This window comes from Pteropus medius, unplaced genomic scaffold (assembly GCF_902729225.1).
Source record: "Pteropus medius unplaced genomic scaffold, Ma_sr-lr_union100, whole genome shotgun sequence".
Lineage (NCBI taxonomy): Eukaryota > Metazoa > Chordata > Mammalia > Chiroptera > Pteropodidae > Pteropus > Pteropus medius.
The window spans coordinates 56868744-56894026 of NW_024344378.1; the positions used below are offsets into that span (position 1 = coordinate 56868744).

General features: G+C 46.6%; 1 protein-coding gene across 2 annotated transcripts in view; it reads right to left on the reverse strand.

The window, feature by feature from the left end:
- The window catches only part of GRID1 (glutamate ionotropic receptor delta type subunit 1), a 664127-nt gene that overhangs the window by 434336 nt on the left and 204508 nt on the right, over positions 1-25283 (reverse strand). For both annotated transcript variants that reach the window (XM_039872286.1, XM_039872287.1), the window contains exon 4: positions 23836-24041. In XM_039872286.1, the coding sequence (XP_039728220.1) occupies positions 23836-24041 (206 nt within the window). The remainder of the gene's footprint in view (positions 1-23835; positions 24042-25283) is intronic.

The window sequence follows — 25283 nt, forward strand, 5'->3', positions numbered from 1 at the left end:
TGCTTTCTGTTACAAAACCTGAGCTGGACTAAATGACTTAGATCAGCAGTTCCCAATCTTTTTGGCACCAGGGACGAGTGCTCCTATGAGGATCTAATGCTTGATGATCTGAGGTGGAGCTGAGGCGGTGATGCTAGTGCTGGGGAGTGGCTGCAAATACAGATGAAGCTTCGCTCGCTCACATGCCACTCACCTCCTGCTGTTCGGCCCAGTTCCTAACAGGCCACAGACCGGTACCAATCTGCACCTGGGAGTTGGGGACCCCTGCCTTAGATGACAACACAAAAATCATCCATGTTGGTCCACATCAGAACAGAGCACAGGCCAGGCCAGGCCAACAAGGAATAGATGAGCTCACAGAGAATCCTCAGGCCATGTCTACAGGATGAGGGTTGGCCAGCTCTTACTCATAGATTCCTAGAACTGATCTCATTGGCCAGCCATGGGGATACGGAGTCTCTTCCCAGCTCCTCAAATGAACATCTGTTTTTCTCAAAGCTGTGAATGTCACATCAAGAATTTCCAATTACCTTCCCCTTGGTTTTATTTAGCATCAGTATATTGGAGGCATAATTAGTCCAAGATGAAAACCTGTATTGTTCCCTTCTCCTCTGCAATGAAATAGGTGTCCAAATGTGCTAACAGAGAGGATCTTTCTCCAAAAATGACAAACAGCAAGTAAAAGATGAAAGCATAAGTGAAATACAGATTGATGACAACTGTGGCTGAGTCAGGGTGGGGATGGGGGATGCAATGGCAGAATCTTCCACAGAGCTCCTGCTTCAAATCTCACCTCTTCCCCCCTCCTAATGAAGATGAGCCTTTTCCACAACATAAAAGTGATGCTGATGAAGATGAAAGACCAATTTCCACTGATATATTTTCTAACGATACATCATGAGAATGAGGTGCCTCTGGGGATTGCTGAAGTGAAGGTGTTGTGAACATTCTTATCCCAGGCCTGGCCCTGCTCAGAGCCCAGGGTACTGTGGCTGAGGTGAGCAGGCTTCACATTGGCCAAGGCCTGGAACTGGGCAGGGGGTGAGGGACGAAGATACACACAAATTTTACGGGAGAAAATATCTCCAGAAGTTGAATATTCAAGGAACCAAGACTCAGAGGTGCTCATTGACCCTAGGTCCCATGAGAGACTAGCCTTTAGCCTCTGATTTGTCCAATGCTTGTCAAAAGGAGTCTTTTGAGGGTTCTATTCATGCAACGTTTGTGATGATATCCATTCTTCTCCTGCTCTTGCCTTCTTACAAATTAGTCCCTACAGAGCAGTCAGAAGGATCACTAAATAGGAAACAGATTAGGTCACTGGCCTATAAAAACCCTCCAATGACTTCCCATCACTTAAAATAAAACCCAGTGCCTCACATGAGCTGCAGAGCCTCGCCCACCTCTCTCATCTCACTGCATTACTCTCTCCCTTCCTCTCACTAAGCTCCAGACACACAGGCATTCTCTTTCTATTCTTCTGACCAGCCAGTCTATAGTCTCACCTTGGGACACTGGCAATAGCAAAGGTCTCCCTTAAAAAACAAAGGTGTTTATGGGCTTGACTCCATCTATCAAGGCTCAGCTTAAAAGTCGAAGAACCGGGCCAGAGTCAAAAGTGGCCCCTAGTCACTCCCTACCACATCACCCTGTTCTAGGTTCCTTATGGAACTCTTCACCATTTGATATTACCTTGCTTTTTGTCTCTTCCATTTGCACGTACAATGTAAATTCCATAAGTCTGGAGACTTCACTTGTCTTATTCCCCACCATACCCCAGCATCTTGCAGGGTTGTATTGTATCTGATATACAGGAGGTGCTCAATAAATATTACTGGACTAAAAACCAGCAGGGGAGTTGGTGGAGTCTGGCTTATCAAGAGGACCACGGGTGAATGAATGCTATCTTTACATAACTGAGGGGCTGACATGGGAGAAAGAGTAAAATTGTTGTATAATCCTGGAACACTAATCCAGGAGTAATGGGGAGAACTCATATGACAGATTTTGCATAACATTAAGCAGGAGCTTTCTCACCGTTGAGCTACCCAGTGACAGAATGGGTTTCCTTAATAGGTGGGGAGTTCCCCATCCCTGGAGGTATATAAGCAGAGGCCACTGCTGGAGTCCACATTATGGAGAAAGGAGCATCCTTCTAAGTTCCTGAGTCCACAAGCCATGGTCAACATTCACTTTGGTTTCTTCTGTCTCAGTCTATTCTCCTGGCCAGATCATCATCCTCTGTTCATTCTCTGACATGGCTCCAAAGTGCCTTGCACAGGGCAGGGCCATGGTAATAGATATGCACACAAGTCCACCAGACATGGAGTTGAGTAAGTGTGCCTGATCTCCTTTAAGGTGAAAGCAGGAAGCTCCAAGCAGGCAAGGCTACCTCTGTGGGGCCCCATGTAGAGGTGAGCATCCCACTGGCAGGGCTGAGCACATGGTCTACACCTTTCTCCAAGGACATAAGCCCAGAGAGTGAACAGGGAATGAAGGAAAAGAGATGGCAGTCATGGAACACCATAACCTGCACTCTGATTGCTTATCTCAGTCAGTCCTCCCCACAGACCTATGAGGGGGTAACATGACTTCCATCCCCCAGATAAGGAAACCACAGTTCAGGGAGGCCAAGTTGCTAATCTACATCCTACAGTAGATCTTGGTGATGCTGGGAGTTAAGCTCAGATCTGAAGAATATCACAACCTGCATTCCTGCCACTTCAACCCGCAATGGGCCAGGCAATTCCTTTCCAATTTTAGACCCGTCCACTTGAAACCATTCTCAATTCATTCTGCCTTTTCGTCTCCCCTGTCTTCTTAGAAAATGAGGCCCCTTAAATGCCATAGGTCAAGTCCAAGTCTGAACTGCACTCAGTTCCCTATTCAATCATCCAGCCCGGGGCCCACCCATAGGGAAACTGGTAGAATGGAGGCATTTGCATGCTCTCTCCTCCCAACCATGGGCAGGCATAGAGCTCATTGTGCATGCCACAGCAGCCTTCCTATCACCTGGCACAGCTGTTTACATGGGAGGCGCTCAGCATGGAAGTGCCAAATCACCATGTGGCACAACAAAGTCATGTCTGAATTTTCCTCCCTCCCAGCCCACTAACAAGGATCCAATATGATCCCCAGTATCTTCTTCACTTCCTCGGGCTTCCTGTGCAGGTTCCTGGGCTTTTGAGGGAAAAGAACAAAATAGGGACAGAAAGGAGAAGAGAGAAAGAGAAGCAAGACTACATGAGACTATGAAAGGTGACATATCTGAAGAGTTTGGGGAGGCAGTGAGAGACAAGAGGGAAGACAGAGAGCCAGAGAATGAGGATTTCAGAAGTGTTGCTGTGGGTTATGAACTGGATCCTTCAACAGTCTTTGAAGGACACCAGTAAAGAACTGTTAATCGGTCATCACTTTTCCTGTTTTTTCCTCCTAATTTGATTCTACAAAGAAACAGGGACATGAGGTACCACCAGTTATATATGATTACAAATGAATGAAACACTTGTCTCCTCTGATAGTACCTGTGACTTGCTATGCTGGACATACTTAGACTTAGTCATACAAAGAAACTTTATCTCTTTTTCATCCCTCAGTAGGGGCTGTTGCCTCCACTACCACCACAAATATTTTTTAAAAGGCTTTGAATGAAAATTCCGAAATTCACTTTAGTACTCAACTATGAAAGAATCTGTGAATATATATAAATATGCTTAATAAATTTTATTGGCTATGTTTTAAAAATTTCTTAAACAGAACAAATGAATAATAACCCAAAATCCATTGTTCAGCTCACAAAGTCTTTAGTCTCTACTGCCTATGTTAGAAATGGTAACAGCTAACACATTCTAGGTAATGGTTTATCAGGCACCTTTTTAAGTGTTTTACATATATTAACTTATTTAATCTTTGCAACCGTCAATGAAGTAGGGAATAATGTTACCTTCATTTTGCAGGTAAGAAAGACAAAACATTCTCCTGAGGTCCCATGGTCAGTCAGTGGTACAGCCAGAATTGTAACAAAGCTGCTCTCTTCCCTTCTTCAAAAAAGAATGCTCAGAGAGGAACTCCAGGGATGTAAAGATGACCCTCCCAAGCAGATGGATGGAGCAGGGCTAGAAATTCTAGCAAATTTGGCTTGCCTTAGAGAGCAGTCATGGAGCTGGAGGCTGCTTATGGGAGGAAGATGATCACTCACAGGCGGTGAGCTTCTCAAGGACCAAGAATGTGTCTCACTAGTCTTTCTGTTCCTAGAGGTCAGCCTCAGGTTTGACATGCACATAGAAGTCAACATGCAACAATGCTTTTAGATTTGACTTGAATTAAATTAAATTAAATAGCCTCTGCTTCATAGGGAGAGAAGTATTGGAAGCTGCAGGACAGACCCAAGGAGGTGGGGTGGAGGTACTGAGTCCTACTCATCTGGGAGGCCCAGAATGTGTCCAAGTCCTCCAGCCATCACCAATTGAACTGTTTCTTAGGACCAGAGGGGCCTAGGTGGTCAAAAGAATGATTCTCAAGGAATCTTTGAGTCCTCTCCTGGCAAGCTGCCCACTGTCAACCTCACAGGCTACGATCAGCTAATTTTCCCTTCAAAAAGAGGACTGGAATCTCCCATGCCAAAGAACTCCAAATAATGTATGTAGATATTCTACCTTCGAGGAGGTAGAGTATAATCCCCACTCCTTAAGTTTGGGCTGCACATAGTAACATTTTTCCAAATACGATAGCATGGAAAGGGGGAAAAGAGCAACTTTATGGTGAAGAAATTTGACAAATGCTACCCCAGCCAGTTTGTCAAGATCAGCATCACCAGTGTTGCTAGCAGGCACCCTTGATATGATATGATGAGACTGGCACTTTATCTGTGTTCTTCCCCCACCCCAAAAGGCATACCCCCAAATCTAATCATGAGAAAAAACATCAGACAAATTCCAGCTGAAGGATATTCTACAAAATACCTAACCAGCACTCCTCAAAAGTATCAAGGTCACCAAAAGTAAGGAATATCTAAGAAACTATCACCAAGAGATGCCTAAGGAGACATGATGACTAATGTAATGTGTCCTGGATGGGACCCTAGAGCAGAAAAGGGATGGTAGGTAAAAACTAAGAAAATATGAATAAAGCATGAACTTTAGTTAATAAGTATGTTCCAATAATGGTTCATTAGTTGTGACAAATTATCATATTAATGCAAGATGGTTATAAAAGGGAAACTAGGTATAGGGTATATGAGAACTCTGTACCATCTTCACAATTTTTCTATAAATCAAAAACTATTTTAAACTTTAAAGTTTATTTTTAAGATTTGAAGTCTCATCCTAAATTCTGTAGAATATACTTCTAAAATAGTCTTCCAAAGTGTTTCTTTCCCCCCCAATCACCCCTGCCTTCCTTAGTGCTATGTCTATGCTCACCCAAATATTGGCACCACCCTTCCTCCCTGGGCCCAGGTCCCCTATCCAATCCATCCTATTGTCTGAGGTCACCCAGAGCTTTGGCAGCACAGATGTGATGAGGCACACCCATGTTGCAATGGCTTCCTTTGTCCTCAGGATTGGGTCCAGCATCTAACATGGCACCCAGGGTCCTTTCATAGCCTTGCTTCCTACTCTTCCTTTACATGCCTCTCTTGATATTGCCATATTAAAATATCTATTGCTTTTTCAAAAAAAAAATCAAACAAAAAACTATTCCTCTAGCTCCCATGTGCTTCCCTCCACGTTCCTGCATTTGCTGATCCCTCACCTGGGATGCCCTGTCTCTCCACTGTGTTCCCTGGCTGTCTCCTACCTGTCTATCAAGACTCAGCTCAGACCCTGCTTCCTACAGAAAGCTTCCTTTGCCCCAGAATAGATGTGCTGGCTTTGGCGGATGCCCTAATTGCCCCTACACCGCATCTATCCTACACTATCTATGGTTTCCTACTTTCCCTAAGGTAAGGTTCTCTCACCCACATACTTCTAGTGTCAATCTTCACCAAATATTTATTTAATGATGAGTAAATCACTAGGGGAGAAAAAGTGTGGTGAAAAGTTATAACTAGCAAATCAAGGCTTTTGTTCGGTTTTAAATTACAAATTCTACTCTTCAGAACTCCATTATCCTCACTAGAGTCCTATATAACCACATTCCATTATACGGCAATGTAATGGATTACTAGATTTAATTATAACTAGAATAATTAATGTCAAGGTATTGCCAGTTAAAACATAAATGTTACATATCACCCTCGATGTAACTATTCTCTAATTCTGTGATTACCAGGCTTAGAAATACCAGTTTTTGATGAGAAGTGTATTTGTCATAAGGGAAGCCACGCCAAGAAGAACATCTGGTTTACCAGCTGCCACTGTCCTCAAGGCAGCATGCCTGCTCTCGGGCTTGAGGCTGGGCTCCGAGAACCCCCGGCCCTGAGATGGACCCCGTCTCTAATACTCCCTAGGGCAGACTTTCTGCCTGGCTAAGCCAAGGACCTTAGGCAGAGAAATATCTCAAGGGATCTGTCCAGGCCTCTTGAGAGGTCCCTGAGTCTCACATTCCTTCAATTTCTCTCCATAACAAGAAGTAAAAGCACCTGCAAGGAACGAGGAACCCTCAGAAGCTATGACAAGGTGCAGGCAGCATAGCCAAGTTAGGGAGGGAATGCTGAGCTCACTGTGGACCAGGAAGGCCCCATCTTCAGTCCCCCACCCCTCTGCCATGCCCTCTCCTCCAGCCACCCCCCAAACCTGGCTCTAGCTCCATCCTAAGAGTAATTGTGATTTCATTTTGTGAGGTGACAAAAACATTGCCTCCTGTCAGTCACCTTTAGGCCACTCTCAAACAACAGGACCATGAATGATCACACCACAAAAGCCAAATACAGGATGCATTGCACCACCCTAGCCCTTCCCCTCACCCTGAATGCAGCCAGGACTCTGAAACAGACAAGTCCAAACTACCTCATGGCTTGCTGGAGCCATCACAGCAGAGCCTTGAGCAGCCACATGAGAAATGCTGACACCCCAAGGCCGCCATGCTGTGAGGAAACTCAAACTAACACATGCAGAAAAATTACATGAAGGAGAGATGCCCAGCTAGTCCTACCCCTCATTCTTCCAGATCCAGCCACTGTGTGGCTGGAACTGCATGACAGACTCTGAGCCAAAACTATCCAGCTGAGCCCTTACCAAATTTTTGACCCAAGGAAAACATGAGAGATAATAAAATAATTTTTATTTCAAACTACTAAATTTGGGGGTCATTTATCACACTGCAGTAGATGACCAGAACAAAGGCCCAACAGAGCCACTGCAATGAACAAATAGCTTTCAATCTTTCTTTCTTACAGGAGTCAAACTTGACTTCGGCTTCCCACACAGCCCAGGTCGTGCTGCTGTGGGAAAGAGAAGGATGCTCTGTACCCTTCTCCAATGTGCCGCTGCAATATTCATTCATATCCCACAATCACAGGGCCTGAGATCCAAGCCCCATTAACCCCACAAGGCAAGGATCCTTGCCCTTACCTTACTTTCTCCCACCAATTCAGAAATGATATAAAAATTGACTTTGAGCACTCAGTGATTGAGCTGAGACCTCTAGGTTATTCATGTATCTAAGACAAAGGTATGCCAAGGCAGTGGTTCTGGTGGGAAGCAAATTTGCATCATCATCATCATCATCATCACTACTACCACCATCACCATCATTATCATTATCATAACCATGTTTATCATCATAATCACCATCATCATCATCATCATCACCGCTAATATTCTCACCATCATCATCATCACTATCATCATCATCACCACCTTAGAGATAAGAAAAAAAAGTTTTGGAGCACCTTTACAACTTTCCCACAGCCATTAGCCACAAGGGCAGTGCCAGGATTTTAACCTCATATGCACGAACTCCAAGGCCATGCACACTCTTACCTGCTCTGGCTCCTCTCGCCTCAAGCCCACCTCATAGCTCCTCATGCTGAGTTGCTTTAGAACAATTCCACTGGAAACCCTAGGCCCCTAAATATAAGCCTGCAGTGCCTCAGTCTCTGCATCTGGAAAATGGGAGTGGCGACAACAGCCTGGCTCTGAACAGAATGTCAGACCTGAGGAATCCTGTGCCATGGGAGGGAGCAGGGTACAGTGATTTACAAATCACCTACTCAAGGCCAGGCAATGCTGGGACCTTCCCACACCCTCATTTAAATGTCACATCAGCTTTGGGGGTAGGCAGGGATAGCTTCCCTATTTTACCAGTGAACCCAGATTCAGAGAGTGAGCCCAGCCGTGTAACTCCTAAGTACTTGCTCTTTCTGTTGCCCTCTCTGTCCCTCCACCTGAGGACAGATTTCACATGCTACATGCCAAGGCCTCTCTGGCTGACCTTGTTGGAGAATCAGGATAATTCCCTCCACATTCACTTAGAGCTATTAATGAGCCTGGGATGTGTTTGCTTTGTGTTTCCAGGGGCAGGTGGCCATTCTGGGCATGACTTCCTTCCTCACAGGCCGAAACACCAAACAACTGGAACCCCTGGGGCCGGAATTCCCCCTGTTCAGTACTCTCCCTGGCTCTGGAGCTCAGCTCATAATAAGGTATCTGGCTAGCTTATTATGCAACTTCCCTTCTTTGGGATTCTAAAACTAGTCAGATTTGAAAGGACGCTACCGCTCACAAAAAGAAAAAGTCATGTTTTCTTTAATTGGGCACTGAATTAAATGTGTAAATAGTGTTCTCCATCACACAGAAAAAGGTTTTTGCCCCCCACCTTTCATTTGCTTCTGAGGTTTCCCATTATGCCTGGGCTATAACTGTGACTCCTGATAGGACGAACCCTGTGGGCCACTCCATAGGATCGAAGCAGATGGAGACCCTGGTTGGGTGTGAAAGGGGGCCGTGTGCATGGGGTAGGGGCAGGCGTAGCCCAGCCTGGAGCAGTTGGGCCCTGCCTGCTGTATCCCTCCCCTGTGGGCCTGGTCAAGTCAGAGTCCAAATATGGCTATGGCAACAGAGCCAAGAGACCCAGGCTTTATAGGAAAGGCTCGAAAAGCCTCCCAAATCTCTGGAAGCACCAGGCAACTGTTTGGGTTTTGAATCAAGTAATGTAATGATTTGGGCCATGCACAATGCCAGGTCTGCCTTATTCCCTCCCACCTCACCCTCTGCCCCATAGATAACACAAGTCTCTGGGGTTCTGCATTGAGTGACAGGAAAGAGGATCGCAATTCACTGGATCACAGCAGAAGGGAGTACTACCCAACTCCACCCTGTCCTAAAGGGAAAGCTGCAGCCCAAACCCCAGAAGCAGAGGTAATAGATGTGGCCACAAAGCCACAGCCTGGAATCTACAGGTAACACTGAGAGTTGGAGAGGAATGGTTAGGAGCAACAAAGATAGGATGGGGTGGAGGTGGGATCCTGCATCACTATCTCCCAGCATGCAGTTGGGTACTTTATGAGGGGAGGGGAGGATCACACAGGCTCGAAGTGCCAGTGTGGAAGCAGGCAAAGGCAGGACACACAAGCCAACTCTGCCCAGCCCCCAGTCACATAGCTACATGTACACAAACAGACAATGCAGCCCAAATTTGTTCATCTATTAACACAAGTGCAAACAAAGTGAAGATGGGGAGGCCTGCAGTGGACTCCACAGCAAGCCTGACTAACTCTCACTTGGTGATTTAGGGTGAGCTGGTTGTGGTTGGGTTTGTTGCTGCTGCTTCTCTAAGTTCTCTGGTGAAAGAAAGAGGAAAGATGGCACTGCGAAGGGCAAGTCGGAATAGCAAGGCAGGCCCATTTGCACACACATTAATAAAATGCAAAGCCCTTTAGGCAGATTACTTGCTGCTCTCAGGAAGCCACCATGAGTGGCAGCCAGGAGGCTCCCCCCATGAACTCACTTGGTGAAATACAGAGCAGGGGCTGTCTGTATTTTCCATACCAAGGGCTCATGAGAAGACCCCAGAATGAGGTTGCATCCCAGGGGGAGGCCCTGTACTCTCCCTGTGGCCCTGTCAAGCAGAGGGTACAGAGGGAGTGCCTCCCCCAGGGTAGCCATACACAGTTCCACAGCATGGGCTGGTTCCCTGTGGCCTAAAAACTATGAATTACCATCCCCTTAGAGTGTCCACTACACTGAGCTATTTCCCATAGAGTCAAAGAATGGCAGATAACACCTTCAGCCTGGTCCCTTTCCAGATCATGCCACTGACCTGCTCACAAACCTCTAGTGACTTCTCATTATATTGAAGCCAAGTCCAAAATCTTTCAATGGACCATGAGGTCTTTTTTGCTCCCATCCAGGACCCCTCCCCACATTCACCTCCCACCACTCTTCCCCTGGCTCACCATGTGCCAGGCACACCCTCCTCCTCACTGATCCTCCAGCGTGCTGAGTTCATTCCAACCTCAGGACATTTGCACATGCTAGTCCAGCTGCTGAGATGACTCTGCAGCCACATCTTGCTAGATAGGTTTCATCACATCCTCTGGTCTCTCCACAAACACCCCTTGGCAGTAGCATCCCTGACCACTGCATCTGAAATGGCACCCCCACCAAACCACTCTCTCCTTATCTTGCTTTATTTTTCTTCATGGAGGTTATCACTACCTGAATTACTTAGGGTTTATTCATTTATTTGCTTAGTGTCTGCCCCCTGCCTCCACTAGAATGTCAGCTCTTTGAACTCAGGGACCTTGTCTGTCTCAGTTCCTCTGTATCCCCATTGCCTAGAACAGGGCCTAGTCCATATTACTTGCTCAGATTAACATCTGATCCATTTGAAGACAAGCAAACTGAAACCTGGAGAAGCAAAGTAGTTGGCCTACAGTCAGTCATGTAGGGTGCAGCATCCCAGGGGAGCCTGGTCTGGGCTGGGTTCAGGCATTTATTGCCTTAGGCTATGAGCTCACTTGTCATGTTTCTCTAAACCATATCTCATTTGCAGGAAAGGATCAACCTCACCTCTCAGTTGGTACTCTGCTCAGAAAAGGCTATATAGATTAGGTACGCAGCAAGTCATCAAGTGCATCAGACAGGCGCTTTTTATCCCCTGGCTTTATTGAAATATAATAGACAATTAGTTGCTCATATTTATACTGTACAATTCAATGAGTTTTTTTTTTACAATTATAGTTGGCATACAATAATATATTTGTTTCAATTGTACAGCATAGTGATTAGAGATCCACATAATTCACGAAGTAATCACCCCACTAAATCTAGTACCCCTATTCCCCCTTACATGTTTATTATAACATTATTAACTATTTTCCTTATGCTATACTTTATATCTCCATATCTATTTTATAACTATTCATTTGTACTTCTCAATCCCTTTGCCCTTTTTCACCATCCCCCAACCCCCTCCAATATAAATATTCTCTGTATCTATGAGATTATTTCCATTTTTGTTGTTATTGTTTATTTTGTTCTTTAGATTCCACATGTATGTGAAATCATGTGATATTTGTCTTTCTCTATCTGACTTATTTCATTCAGCGCAATACCCTCTAGGTTCATCAAGGCAATATCTTTTTTCATCCCCTTCCTTTTAGTCTGTGTGTGTCTTTTAATCTGAAATGAGTCTCTTATAGGCAGCATATGTAGGAGTCTTGTTTTCTTACCAATTCAGCCACTCTATCTTTTGGTTGGAGCACTTAATTCTTTTCCATTTGAAGTACTTATTGTTAGGAATGTAGTTATTACCATTTTTTATTCATGTTTCTGATACATGTTCTTTCTTCTTAAAGAAGTCCCTGCAACATTTCCTATAATACTGGATTTGTGTTGATAAATTCAATTTTTTTTTTTTTTTTTTTTTTGGTCTGAGAAGCTCTTTATCCATCCTTCGACTCTAAAGGATAGCTTTACTGGATAAAGTATTCTTGGTTGTACATCCTAGGTTTTCATCACATTGAATATTTTGTTCCAAGCCCCTTTGTCCTGCATGGTTTATTTTGAGAAATCAGCTGCTGGTCTTATGGGTGCTCCCTTGTAGGTAACTAACTGCTTTTCTCTTGCTGCTTTTAAGATTTTCTCTTTTGTTTAACCTTTGGCATTTTAATTGAGATGTGTCTTAGTGTGGGCCTCTTTGGGTTTATCCTGTTTGGGATTCTCTGAGCTTCCTGGGGTTGTATGTCTATTTCCTTCACCAGGTTAGGGAAGTTTTCCCAACATTATTTCCTCAAAAAGCTCTTCAACATCCTGTTTTCCTTCAAGTACCCCTATGACATAGATATTTTTACATTTAATAGTATCCCATAGGCTCCTTAAATTATCATTATAGTCCTCTTTTTTCCTGCCATTTTGATAGAGTGTCCTTGGCTTCCCCATCTCCTATATTGGTCGTTTGACTCTCTTCTTTATTCCCTCTGTTTATTCCCTTTAATATTCTCTTCATCTCAGATAATGTGTTCTTCATTTCTGACTGGTTCCCTTTTATAATTTCCATTTCCATTTTTATGGTTTTATCTCTTTGTTAAAGTTCTCACTGAATTCATCTACACTTCCCCTAAGTTCACTGAACATCTTTATAGCCAGTGTTTTGAACTCTGCATCTGTTAGATTGCTTGAATCCATTATTCCTGGATCTCCATTCTATTCTCTCCTATGGTTTCTGCTTCTTTGTCTTCCCATTTTGGCTGTCTTTCTGTATCTGTGTCTATGTACTAAGCAAAGCTCTTAAGTCTCCTGGTCTTATTAGCATGTAGTAGGACTGTCCAGTGGCACAGTCCTGAGAGGAGTTCAGTTGCAGGCCAAGTTTAGCCCCTCAGGGCCACCTTTTAAGATTCAGCAAGCAATCCACAGATGCTGTGCTTATAGTTGCCTCAAGAGGTCACACCAGAAGTCGAGGCCAGCTGCCACCAATGTGAGTCTTGGCAATGCTCAGCAAGAAGTACTGAAGACACAATAGGATGTGGCTTGGGTGGGTCCATGAGTTGGGGGAGGCAGAGTTTCAGGGAATCTCTGGGCAGAGCAACCTCTGTGATCTAGTTTGATAATGTCTCAGCTATGGTGTCGGCTGCGTCCCCACACTGGGAGGGGGAGGGCTAAACAGAGGAACAATGGATACTCCTAGCACTTCTGTACAGAGCGAGCCTCGCCTCCGGCCCCCTGTAAGTTCCTGGTGCCCCTGGAGCAGCCAACCAGTGCTGGTGCTCAGAGCAAGCAGATCCGTCACCAAAAGTCCACTCGTGGACACGGCCCCTTTAAGAGGCATCTGCAGTTGTCACTGCTGCAGCCTCTGTCCCACTCAGCCACTTGGCACTGGGCAGCTTTGAGTCTTCGCCCCCTCCTACCTTCTACCATTGCAGAATGATTAATTATTTCTCTCCCTAGTTGTAGTGCTTCTGTTCATCTAGATCCCCAGAGAATTTGCTTGCTGTTTGCTCCATGTTTCTGTCACGACTTTGATTTGGTCGCAAGAAGGATGAACAAAGCCTCTATCATCTATGCCATTTTTTTAATAACATCTCCAGCCAGGCTTTTAAGAAATTTCCCAGTTCCATGTATCATACTCTGTATCTCTCCAGGGCCCTGGAAAGCTACAAGAGCCACAAACAGAAAGCTACCAGCCCTTGGATAATTAACTAGCAGCAGTACCACGGAGACTCTTAGGGGCACAAACCAATACCAACAGCCCTCTTTCCAAAGAGTTAACTTCTACAAGCATAGTTAGCATTTAATGTAGACTTTGAACAATGACAGATAGTAAAGCCAAGAACTTCCTTTAAATACAAAGAAGGATCCTAAAGCTGGTCAATAAGGTCAAAAAGAGTGCTGAATGCACAGAAAATGAGGGTGTACCTAGAGGATCCAGGAAAGAAATAGGAACTCTCAGGAGCACTACTAACTGTGATTGCCAATTCTCAGCAGGAAAGAGCCGGGAAAGGAAGACAGGGCTCACTGCATGCCATTTCCATACTTAATATGCTTAAGTTGATGGTATATGAGCAATAAACTGGATGTTGTCAATCAGAAGTCTAAAGCCTTATCAGCCTTGCCACAGGCAGAGGTGGCCAAGGGAGAACTTGAAAATTTTGTAAGCAGTTGCCAACATTTAAAAATTAAGATATTTCGCAGTAAAGTCCAGATTTCTGGCTCCTCTTGAGACACAGGAAGCAATGGCAACACCAGGCCACACAAGGCCATCCCCCTCAGATACCGCAGTTGCTATACATTCAGTTCTTCTTACAACCCACCTGCTCTGCACTTTAATAGTCCTGCCTAGAGGTCATGGGCATTCAGATTTGTGACTTGTGTTATACCTGTCTGGAATTCCAAAGGTATTTAGCCATTCTTAACTAATACTGTTTATCTTCAAAAGCCCCAATTTACAGAATTATCCAAGAGTGGTTCATGCAGTTGCCTGGGTTGGATGTACCCATTTGACTATTGCAGAGCAGCAAGAGAACAGCAGATATGCAGCCCTCTGCTGTGCTAATGATAGAGCTGTCTCCAGCTGAGTGCTCACAGCTGGGCACCCAATTTTCTTGCTCATAGTTTTTCATGAGTGTGAATTTTCTCTCCACTTAAGCCGGCAGTTCTTTAGAGGCAGGGTCCATTTCTTTCTCCCCCAAAGAACTGAGTACCTGGGGTCCAGGGACAGGGACCCATTCTGTCTTGGTGGTGGCTGGCCACCTGACAGCTGACCACCTGAAGGAGTCCTTATTTGAAGGTAATTCTGCAGCAAGAAAGCACCAACAGCTCCCCTTCTTCTATAAGCCCAGCCACCAGCAGTCATAAAAAGTCACTAGCCTGTTCCTACTAGCCAGTGAAAGTGCACATGGGAGGTTCCCTGAGCACTCCTGCCCTGCTCCTGGGCAGGATCTGCACATGCCCAGCCAGTGTCAGCAGCCCAGCAAGGCACTGAAATGCCCTCTCCTCCCTTCTCCGCACTGGACTCTAATGTTCACTCCAGCCCAGTGCTGGGATGAGAGTCGAGTCATCAATGGAGGGCCATGAGCACTTTGTCACTTTTGCTAGCCCTGTCACCCACCACCTAGTTAGTACACCCTACATCTGGTTTACCTCCCTTAGCTCCAGGAGCTATGCTTCCTGACATGGAATGAGTAAGGAAATGTCCTTCTGCCAGGCTGGCCACAGCAGTGCTCCTCCGAAGGATTGACACTTCTACCCTTGACCCCCAACAGCCCAGGTTGGTCCTACAATTCCAGCCAAACACACCTACAGACACAGGAAAGGTGTTATCATCCAGTTTACAGACCAGTAAACAGGCTCAAAAAGATGGCACTGATAGTAAGATGGAATCTGACTGTGTGTCTATTTGCTCCAAAGACAATGCCCCTTCCTCTGTGCTGCCAACAGGCCTAGCTCCTGAAGAAGTATCAGTGTGTCCCCAACTGAGTATTTGAAAGCTTCAGATTTCCTATGTGAAAAAGGAAATAGATAGGGTATGGGAAGAGGGACAGAAAGAAGGGAGATATGCTTTGTCTTCTGCTCTGTCTCTTGTGATCGCAATTAAAGTGCTTCTAGTCCTGCCTCTCTGGTACGGTAGGTAACCAACACCTGCCCTTGCCCCTGCCAGAGTACCAGGGCTTAGTGGATGGGGCTGGAAGATGCATGCATGTTTCTCCTGGTAAACATTTCCTTTGATGTTCTACTTCCACCTGTTCTTTTCCCTCTTACCTTCATACTCCTTTCTCTCCAGTCTCCATGGCTGCAATCGTGGACCACAACCCCTCTGCTTGCTTTCTCCCTGATATGATTCATGGACAGATACTGAGGACACTCAGGTAAAACAGTTGGGGGAGTGAGACACCATGCCACTCTTGCACAGCGAACAGTTGAGAAATGAGTATTAAATGTACCTGTTAGATGTGCCCACTTCTCTACCTTGGTCAATCGACCCAGCAGCAGGTCACCATAAGAATCCCTGATGTCAACCACTTGCCCATTTCAAAATTTAGAATGTTGATCTTGCCCGGAGTCACATAAGATTTTTCATTTTTCTCAATGCCCTTGGTGCCCCATATCTTCGCATTTTCTAAGACTCATCTATCTCCCCATTCACACAAAAGTTACTAGGCACCTTCTGGGTACCAGTCCTGTGTTAGACACCATGAGAGAAGGGGAGACCTGTACCCCAGAATGTTCCCCATGCTTAATTCTTAGAGTAACCTTGTGTCTGAGAAAGCCACATGGTGAGGAAGTGGGAAAGGAGCTGGAACTCTGTCCTTTCCTGCTCCACTGACCAAACCATGGCATGGTTAGGTAAAATGCCCTTGGATTTACTGGTGACCAGAGGGTCCCTTGGAAGCTACTCTTCCAGGTGCCAAGGAGAGAGGCCCTGGCAGTCTGCCCATCCCCTCACACTCTCTATCTGTTGGCAGACACAGGACTGCAGTTAGGGATGGTGTCCCTCATTCCTCATATAAGCTCTTAGAGATGTCCAGCCCATATTCCCCCATCCTACCTGCTCCTCAATGGTGATGTTCATTGAGTTTGCCTTTCATCATTCTGTAGGAGGAAATGGGCTTCCCATTGATCTGCAAGGGCAATAAGCTTCATCCCCCAGTGGCAGGTAGTTAAAAAGAGCTAGACTCTGAGTCAAGGAGTACTGAACTCACCTTCCAGCTCTGTCACTTTATCTGAGGGAAAGGGAGCAAATCCCTAAATCCCCCAGGCTCCAGTACTCTGAACTGCCCTTCTCTTCCAGCATTGCTGGGAAGAATAGGTGAGTTAATGGGTCTAAATAATGGAGTTTAAAAAATAAAGGCCTGTTCTGTCTTTCCCTATGTTCCACATCCTGCTCCTCACCACTCTCAATCCAAAGTTGAGCAAGGTTGAAACTAAGTAAGAGACCTGTGAGACATCTGCTCCATCTGCACACTGGGGCATGGTAGACAGATTACAAAATGGCCCCAACTCATCACCCTTTACTGTATCTACTCTCTTTGCAATGTGACTTTGCAGTCCCCCCAAGAGGAGTTTCCCAGGAATCTCCCTCCCCTGTCACCTCAACATGGGCTGACCTCTTGGTTTCCTTTCACGAAAAGATTATGGCAGAAGCAGCAATGTGTCAGGTCTGAGCCTAGGCCTTGAGTGGCCCTGAGCACTTGCATTTGCTCTCTTGAAAGTCTGCTGCTGCCATATGAATAAGTATGGGCTAGCGTGCCTGATGATGAGAGACTCGTAGCGTGGTCGTCCCACCACCCCAAATTACAGCCAGCCAATCACCATCTTAACTAGCCAGCCCCCACTGAGTAACCAGGTGACCACAGATGCATTAGCAAGCCCAGACAAGATCAGTGAGTCTGATCCAGGTCTGCCGACGGGAAACTCATGAGTAACAACAAATGCTTTGTTACACAACACCAGCTGACTGATGCAGAGGCCTTCCATTTTCCAAGGTGAATGGCAGCTCTGGTATAGGTGACAGGTAACCAAGGCCAAGTTCCTATTAGCAAAAGGCAAGGGCTCCATTTGGGAACACCCAGGGGATGGTGCCAGACGTGGGCTGCATGGCACAGACAACTTCTCTGATGTGAATCTGCCAGTTTGGATTACCTCGCCTCACCTCTGCCTCTCTTCACACCCCCAGCCATCCTCTGGCTTCCTGTGATGCTAGGGAAGTTCTGCCACTTCTCCGCTGGTTCTCCGCCCTGCCCTTCAATAAACAAATGGGTGACTCACCACCCCTGGGAGGCCCCCCAAGCTCAACACCCTTGAGGATCCAGGAGCAGAAAGAGTAATTGAGTGATTTGGCTGCTGCAGGCTATTTCCCTTTGTAAACGTCTATTTCTCTTGCCTGCTAAATCCCAGGCCAAAGGGGCTACCTACTAATAAGCCGTGGAGACTCCCACAGGGAGGAACTGACACTTTGCTGGTTATTTAATACCTAGAAAGGAAGGAAAGAACACCAGGTGTCTCCCAGCCCATGCTTCAGTTTCAAGATCCCTCTCTTTGACCCTGGGAAGTAGCCAACGGTCCTTCCAGACAGCCATGCAAGGCCTTCCTCATCCCTGAGCTCAAGAATTGGGTGGCATGATTCAAGATGTAACTCAAAATTGAAACAACAACCAGAAGGGTCCAGAAACATTAGGCATTTTCCTTGATGAGGGTTTAGATGCTCCTTTGAAATATCAAAAAATCAAACATTAAATTCACTCAAAACAATCCAGTGTCCCTGCTTGACCAGTGTTAAGAATGTGTTAGTCTGTTGGCTGGGCAATAGGGCTTCTAAAGAATGTGTGGGGCAGAGGTCAGAGCTCCTGGATTCCATCTGCTTGCCAACCATTGTCCACAGGATCCAAAAAGGCAATTAACACAGATGAACATATCCCAGCTCCTGTCCTCACACTCTCCTATGTCTCATGGGAAGGGAGGCACGAACAGATGATCAGAGAATAAGTGGTGGATGCCCTGGAACAGGGGTGGCAATGGGAGTGTGTTCAGGGTCAGCAGACCCCTAGATGTGAGGTTGCTGTCAGGGAAGGTGGGGTGGGACACAAAAAGGCCGACAAGACTAGAGCTGGTTGGTGCCCAGGGAGGGAGCCCACAATGGCTTCCCCAGCATACACGGAGTTTGGAAGGATGAGAGGAGTGTGGGGACAGAGAAGAAAGAAGACTGTGGCCATCTGGAGTCTCAGACACAGGCCCTGGCAGGACAGCCTCCATCTCAGCCGGGCCCCAAGCTCTGGCTGCCTTGAGCATCACAGTGATTGAGTTCCAAACCTGCCAGAACAAACCCTATTAGAAAACATCTCTTCCTCATGATCTCATGTCTAAGAATTTCTAAAGGGAAAAAATAAATAAATTTCTCGGACTCATAGCACTTTTGCTAAAGTACTTAGTCTTTAAAATCCATAAACAGTAGGATATAATTAAATGCAAATGCAAGGCCACATTTAAAAATTAATCTTCTGTAATTAATTAGTAATTTAAAATATTCTAGTAAATGATACTTAAATAGCACAGAATTATCCTAGCTCTGAGTTAAGTCATCTACTCAAGGTTTATCATGGTAGAGTGAGAAATATTTGCATATATCATGTAGGACAACAGAATATTGTGATTATTTAATTTACCTTTGCTATAAAATGTATTAAAAAGCACAGTCTTTATAGTCAAAGTGTGGAAGCAAACTCACTCACTGCAGCAAACTCTGAGAAGCAATGATTGGAAGCCAGGAGTTGACCCAAGCTATGCTTATATAAGGGTTAAATTACCTCCAGCCATACTCCTTGCTTGGGAAGCCAGTCTGGGTAGAGGTGGGAGGGATGCTGGGAGTGGCCTTTTTCATCTTTGTCCCTTCACATTCACCTACTTTTCCCAGTCTGGGTGAAAGGTAACCCCTACTCTCAAAGCAATGGAGAGCTGTCTAACCAATAGTCCATTCCCCTCATGTTCTCTTTCCCATCCTTCTCACTATGGAGAAAGATCACTGATATCTAACTGTAACAGTAAATGCCACCTGCTGCAACTACCACTTAAAATGGCTTAAAATAGTTTACTTTTTCTACTTTTTCCAGTGAAACAAAAGAGACAGAAAGGGGAAGAGAGGAGGAAATAAAGAGGAAGCAAAAAGAAAGAGGGAGGCCTAAGTACAGCTAGAGAAAGGGACACAGAAATGACAAATGAGAGTTTAAAGGACAAAGTCCTAGAGTCCCCCACACATGCCCAGAGGAGGCCTCAGTGAGTGAGAACCCTGGGGTGTGCCCTCTCAGTTGGCCGCTGGGAAGAATGCCCAGAAGGACAATAACTGTGGTGTGTGGGGAACCTGTGTTCCCAGTCAGCACCTGATATGGTCCCTGGTCCGCCACAGGCACCTAATTCATACTGGATGGATGGATGATTGGGTGGCTGGGGGCTAGATGGACAGACAGACAGGCAGATGGATGGGCCGACGAATGAATGGGCAGATGAACAAATGGATGGCTAGATGGACAGATGACAGACAAACAGATGAAATCTCTTCCAGGAAGATGAGATGAAGCCCAGAGCCAAGAATGACTGTGCACTGCAGAATTCCCCATCAAACTTGACCTGGAAAAGTAAGACATACATACCCCACAATAGCCCTAGGCTGAGGTTATGGAGTGCACCATAGGCCATTAACCTCGAAGACCCTGAAAAAGACCCCAAGAACAAACTAGTCCTGAAGTTTAGATTCTCTGCCCTGGACTAGGGAGCCCCTTCCTGCTTACATCCCAGCCTCAAATCTAGCCACTCCCCAGCCCGCCAGCCCACTGCTACAACAACACAACACACGAGTCCTGGAACACACTGGGGCTCTCTGACTCCTCTTCCCCCAGGTCCACTTTGGCTGTGGGATTAATGAAATTTTGTCCCTATAAATACAGCCACAGTGTCAGCTACTTCAGGAAGTATCACTGACCCTTTGGCCACCCTCATCTCTCCCTAGCCAGAGGGATTGCTCCATCCTCAGTGCTCTCAAAGGACTTATGCCCTCATCCCCTCCACGACCTGTCACCTTGGCCCTAGATTAAGGTTACGAAAGTAGCTACCAGGGGAGTGGACTTCCAAGGCCCTAGATTGAGGAGAGGACACCTATATCCCCACCTTCCTTGGCTGGTAGTTGACAGGCTGCATGTGGATCTCATCAGAGGTGGTTGCCACTGATCACTGAAGCCCCACTTAGCAGCCAGCAGTCCAGAGAAAAACTGAGGCCCAGTTGAGGATAGAAAGAGTCCAACTTACTTCCCAGCTAGGGGGTGATTGTAAAGTGCTCCATACCCTCACTCAGAGAGCTCTAACACTGAGCCCAGAGCACAGCAGCCTTCCTGCTGGAGAAAGAGCTTCCTCCATGGCCTGTGCCCTCAGCAACCCCCAAGAGCAGCCCCACAGTGGGCACCAGGTCTGGGACCAGGAGACCAGAGTGTTGTCACCCCTGAGAGCCCCCTATAAAATAAGATCACAGAGAAGCTGGTGGTGCATGGGCACCTCAGGCCCCCCGCCCCCCCCCCCCCCCCACACACACACACACACAATGAATAGATGTGCCAAGATGTTAGAAGAAGCAGCAGCTCCCAACACAGCACATGGACAGCCTGGTGGATCTTGGACAGCCAAATCCATGTCATGCAGAATTTGTCCTAATGACAGTGTAAGTGCCAGGCTTCCCAATAATTCACATATAAAAGATTCAAGCAAAGCCGTCTTCCTCCTTCACTCCCATCAGCCAAGCTTTGTATGTGGGGAAGGGGAGCAGTTACAGCTGGGAAGACCTCATTATCCATCTTTCCTACAGTCATCCTTGCCAGCCCTGATCAGGCACAACAGTGACATGTCATCAGTAGCAGTGGGGTGGTGAGGCATCTACTGCTCCATAACAGTGTTATAAGTTTCATAAAATTCAGGGCATGTCCTAGCAGTTGGTCACCCTTGGGAATATCATCTTTCTTTATCACAACAAAGAAGAGGATGGATCAGTCTACTCAAGAAACCCAAACACTGCCTCCAGGCAGTGAACAAAGGTTTCTTGCTGGGATGGCATCCCCAGGTCTCTCCTCTAGGAAACCTGCCAGGCTAGCCAGCCATACAGGTCATACGGATCATGTTCACCTCCAGGGTCTAGATTCCCTCCCTTACCATGCACAGCGGATGCACTAAAATTCTTTCAGCATAAGCACCCTAAAAACCTCTGCCAGGCCCTGGAATCATACCTCCCTCATGAAGCCAACATGGCCATGTTTTACCCACTACAGTAACAGCAATCTCTTGTATTTTCCGTGGTCATCCCAGCAACATGGCATAGAGAGCTCTGGAGTGGCTCAAATCTGGACTTGAATCCTCTCCACTCCCCTGGTAGCTACTTTCGTAACCTTAATCAAGTTCTTTAGCTCCTTCAGCGTCGGTTGCCTCATCTGTAAAGTAGGAGGATTAGAAGACACACGCAAAGGGCCAGGCCTGTGGCGGGCACCTCGGAAATGATGACATCCCCCCTCCAGATGGCTAGTGCATGGGACCAGAGACCAAGACTCTGACTTGCTGACGCTGAAAGCAAGGAAGTCCAGGTGCTGTCTTTCCCCACAGTCTGACCGCCACACCCAGGGGCCTGTAGCTCTTGCCTGAGAGGCCACTCCAGGAGCATCCCCAATTCTGCAGCACCCAGCAAAGCAAAGGCTTTGCAAACACGGTCTAAGAGAAGAAGAAGGAAATAGGCCAAAGCCAAGTGAGCATATCCAACACTGCAGGAGTTTGTATAATTAATCTCTTGGAAATAATATCTTTAGGCCATTCTTGGTTATGTGTTAAATCCTTGCAGGGCCTAGGAATGGAGGAAGAGCTGAATTCTCTGGAAGGGATATGATGAATGTGTACAGTGAAAAGAGAATGGATGCTTCTTGTGAAGCTACGTGCCAAATGCTTTATCATATCTGTCATCTCCTTCATCCCTACTTGACAGATGAAGAAACCGAGGTTATGAAGGTGAAGCAAATTACCCAAGGCCACACAATAATAAGTAGGGGACTTGACCCCAAATCTGTGTAACTCTGAAACCAATATTCTTCCCACTCTAAGCTTAACAGCATAGCAGGGGGAAGGAGGAAAGGAAACAAGGAAAGGAGGCAAAGGATTGGTGAGAAAAGAAAGGGAGAAGGCTGGCGGCAGAATTAGCAGACACCATCACCGGAGCCGACTCCAGCTGGGGAATTTAACAAGGAGAAAAGCTTTCCAATGAGCAGACACTGCTGGGAACATTCTGAGAAAGCCTGGACATATTAGTGCTGCTAATCCTGGGCTGCCCATGACAGGCCTGAATCCCTTCATACAGAAAAACGTGTTCCGGTGAAATTGCCGAGTGCCAACAGGACATCACAGCCTGGCTGACCACCAGTGTGATATGGGGCCTGATTAGCCAAGAGCGTCAGGGCTGCCGGCCAATTGCACCAAATTAAGCATTCCAAATTTGAAGTTCTCCAGCAGTGGGCTTCATGCTGATTCCTGATGCATGAGGTAGCATTTTGAGTAATAATTAATTAGAGGGGAAAGCAGAATAAGCAAGCAAAGTACATCAAATGGAATTAGTATAATTCTGCCTTTCACTTCATTTTACTTTCAATCAGAGAGGGCCAACAAGGTGACAGATTAGAGAGGAAACCGCAGGAACATTCGGCAGTCCCGTGCCCCCTTCAGTCTGCTCCTGCTCCCATGCACACCACACCCCCAGCATGTCTCCCACCCTCTGAAACCAACCCAGCCTAGAGAGAAACCCGCCAATCTCATTACCACTCTGCCATTAGACCACCAGGCCTGGCGCCAACCAGCCAGCTCATAGAGTATTCCTAGTTGTCTGTTCTGAAACTAATGGATTCTTTGTTAAGCGGGTAGGCTCTGTGTTCATTAGAAGGTCCTAACCCCTAATACGTGTTTTTTAAAAGAATTACTGATAAGCCCATGCACCAAAAACTAAGCACATGCACCACGTATCATTTGGTGATATACAACTGACACCCCCTCCAGGTGCTAACAAATCTCAAGGCAAAGCTGCCCACCTCTGCAGAGAGCTGGAAGTTTATTTTAGCCCTACAGGCTTACACTTGTCAACAAAGAGAAGAAAATTAAAAGGGAAAAAAAAAATGCCTGAGTTTTGCCTCAGAAATCCCTGACAATGACTTGCACACAAACTTCCCATTAACAGCCCCCAGCCTCTGATCAAGTCTCGGGTCACCTGCTGGAGACCAGTCAGAAGCCAAGTTGTGCTCGATGTCCCCCTTCCTGCATGCTGGGACCCCAGCACCGAGGGGTCTCCATTCCATGTCAGCCATGCACAATGAGTGGACTGTGCCTGCTACCCACCTGAGCCACCCATGTGGAGTTCTGGGTAGCCACGCCTGTGGCCCCAGGCCCCGCCACTTACCTCATTGATGAAAGAGTGAGCCCCCTGAGGGCTAAGCAGCAGAATGGCACGGCGCAGCGTGTCCCGGTAGCGGTTCAGCTCCTCTGTCTTCATTGTGGTAAAGAGGCTGGTGAACACGTGGCTGATATTCTTGTCCACCTTTTGTAAAGACACGTCAAGGCCCAGCCGCGAGGCCTGGTCCAGAAAGCTTTGGAGCCCACGGATATCTGAGCAGTGGGAGAAGAGGGAGAGGAGAGAACTGTCTTAAGTGGACAGGGACCATGGAGGGTCTAATTCCAATGCTTCCCACCCAGTGCGGGCCACCACCAGAAGTGAGGGCTCAAGTCTACCTCAGCGGCCTACTGAATGAAGGTTGGAAAACACCGATTTAGTCCCCACGCCCCTCACCAGCACCCAGCCCCAGGGTGTCTCCCACTGTGGGGAGCACTTTCTGTCATCGAACAGGTCCTGTGGACAGAAAGTGTTCTTCGCAATGAGCTCCCTTTCTCTCCCTATTGCTTTCACTCATTAGGAGTAAAAGTTCTGGCAGTTCTGTCCTCACAGTTGTATGTGCTGGTGGTCCCTGGCCCTGGCCCCAGTTCCCGCCACCTCCCTCTGTTCCCCATGGCTGAGGCTCCTTCAGTGGCGATCTAAAGCCACTGACTGTCCTGACCGGTACAGGCCCAGCTTCAATCCCTGCCCCAGTCCTGTGACTAAATCCTCACACCCCAGCCCTGAGGCTTGGGACCCTGTCTTGTTCCCAGGACCTGATTTTCCTAGTTGAAACACTCCTCCCCCACTCTCTTTCCAGCTAGGTGACTTTCACCTCAAGTCCAACCAGAACTTCACATCCTGACTAGTTCAGGGACGAGCAGATGGTCCAAGATGGTCCACTGAGTGCCCTCCCGGTACTTTGGTGCAGCACCTGGGAGAGAGACCTGTTCTTTCACTCTGTTGCCAAGAAGACAGAATGTGAGCCCAGAGCAGGACAGGAATAGGGAAAGCTGGAATAAATTACCAGGGGACAGGTGTCCAGAAAAAGCCTGGAGTCTCACCATATCACATATTAGTGCAAACCTACTCTTGTGAGGGCCAAGGGTACTAAATATATTTTTTTAACCAGAGCCCAAATCTTCTCTCAACAGCAGTCTTCCATAAGCCACCTGGCTTCTCCAAAGAGAGACCTGCCCAAGAGTGGAGCCAACACAGAGGGAAGCAAGTCCGGCTTGAGACCTGGTCCTGATGATGTCATTTAAGCCTCTGGGTCCATCTATGTCTGAATCCTGTTTCTCCTGGATCTCTTAGTTCCATGAGCCAAACAATACCCTTTCTTACTAAGCCATGTTGAGCTGGATTTCTGTCCCTTGCAACCCAAAGTCACAACTCATAAGCGATTTTTTTCAAAGCCTGGGATGTTTTCTTCATCTAGCCTATACCTGAATTCTAGCTCCCAAACACAAGACCCACAC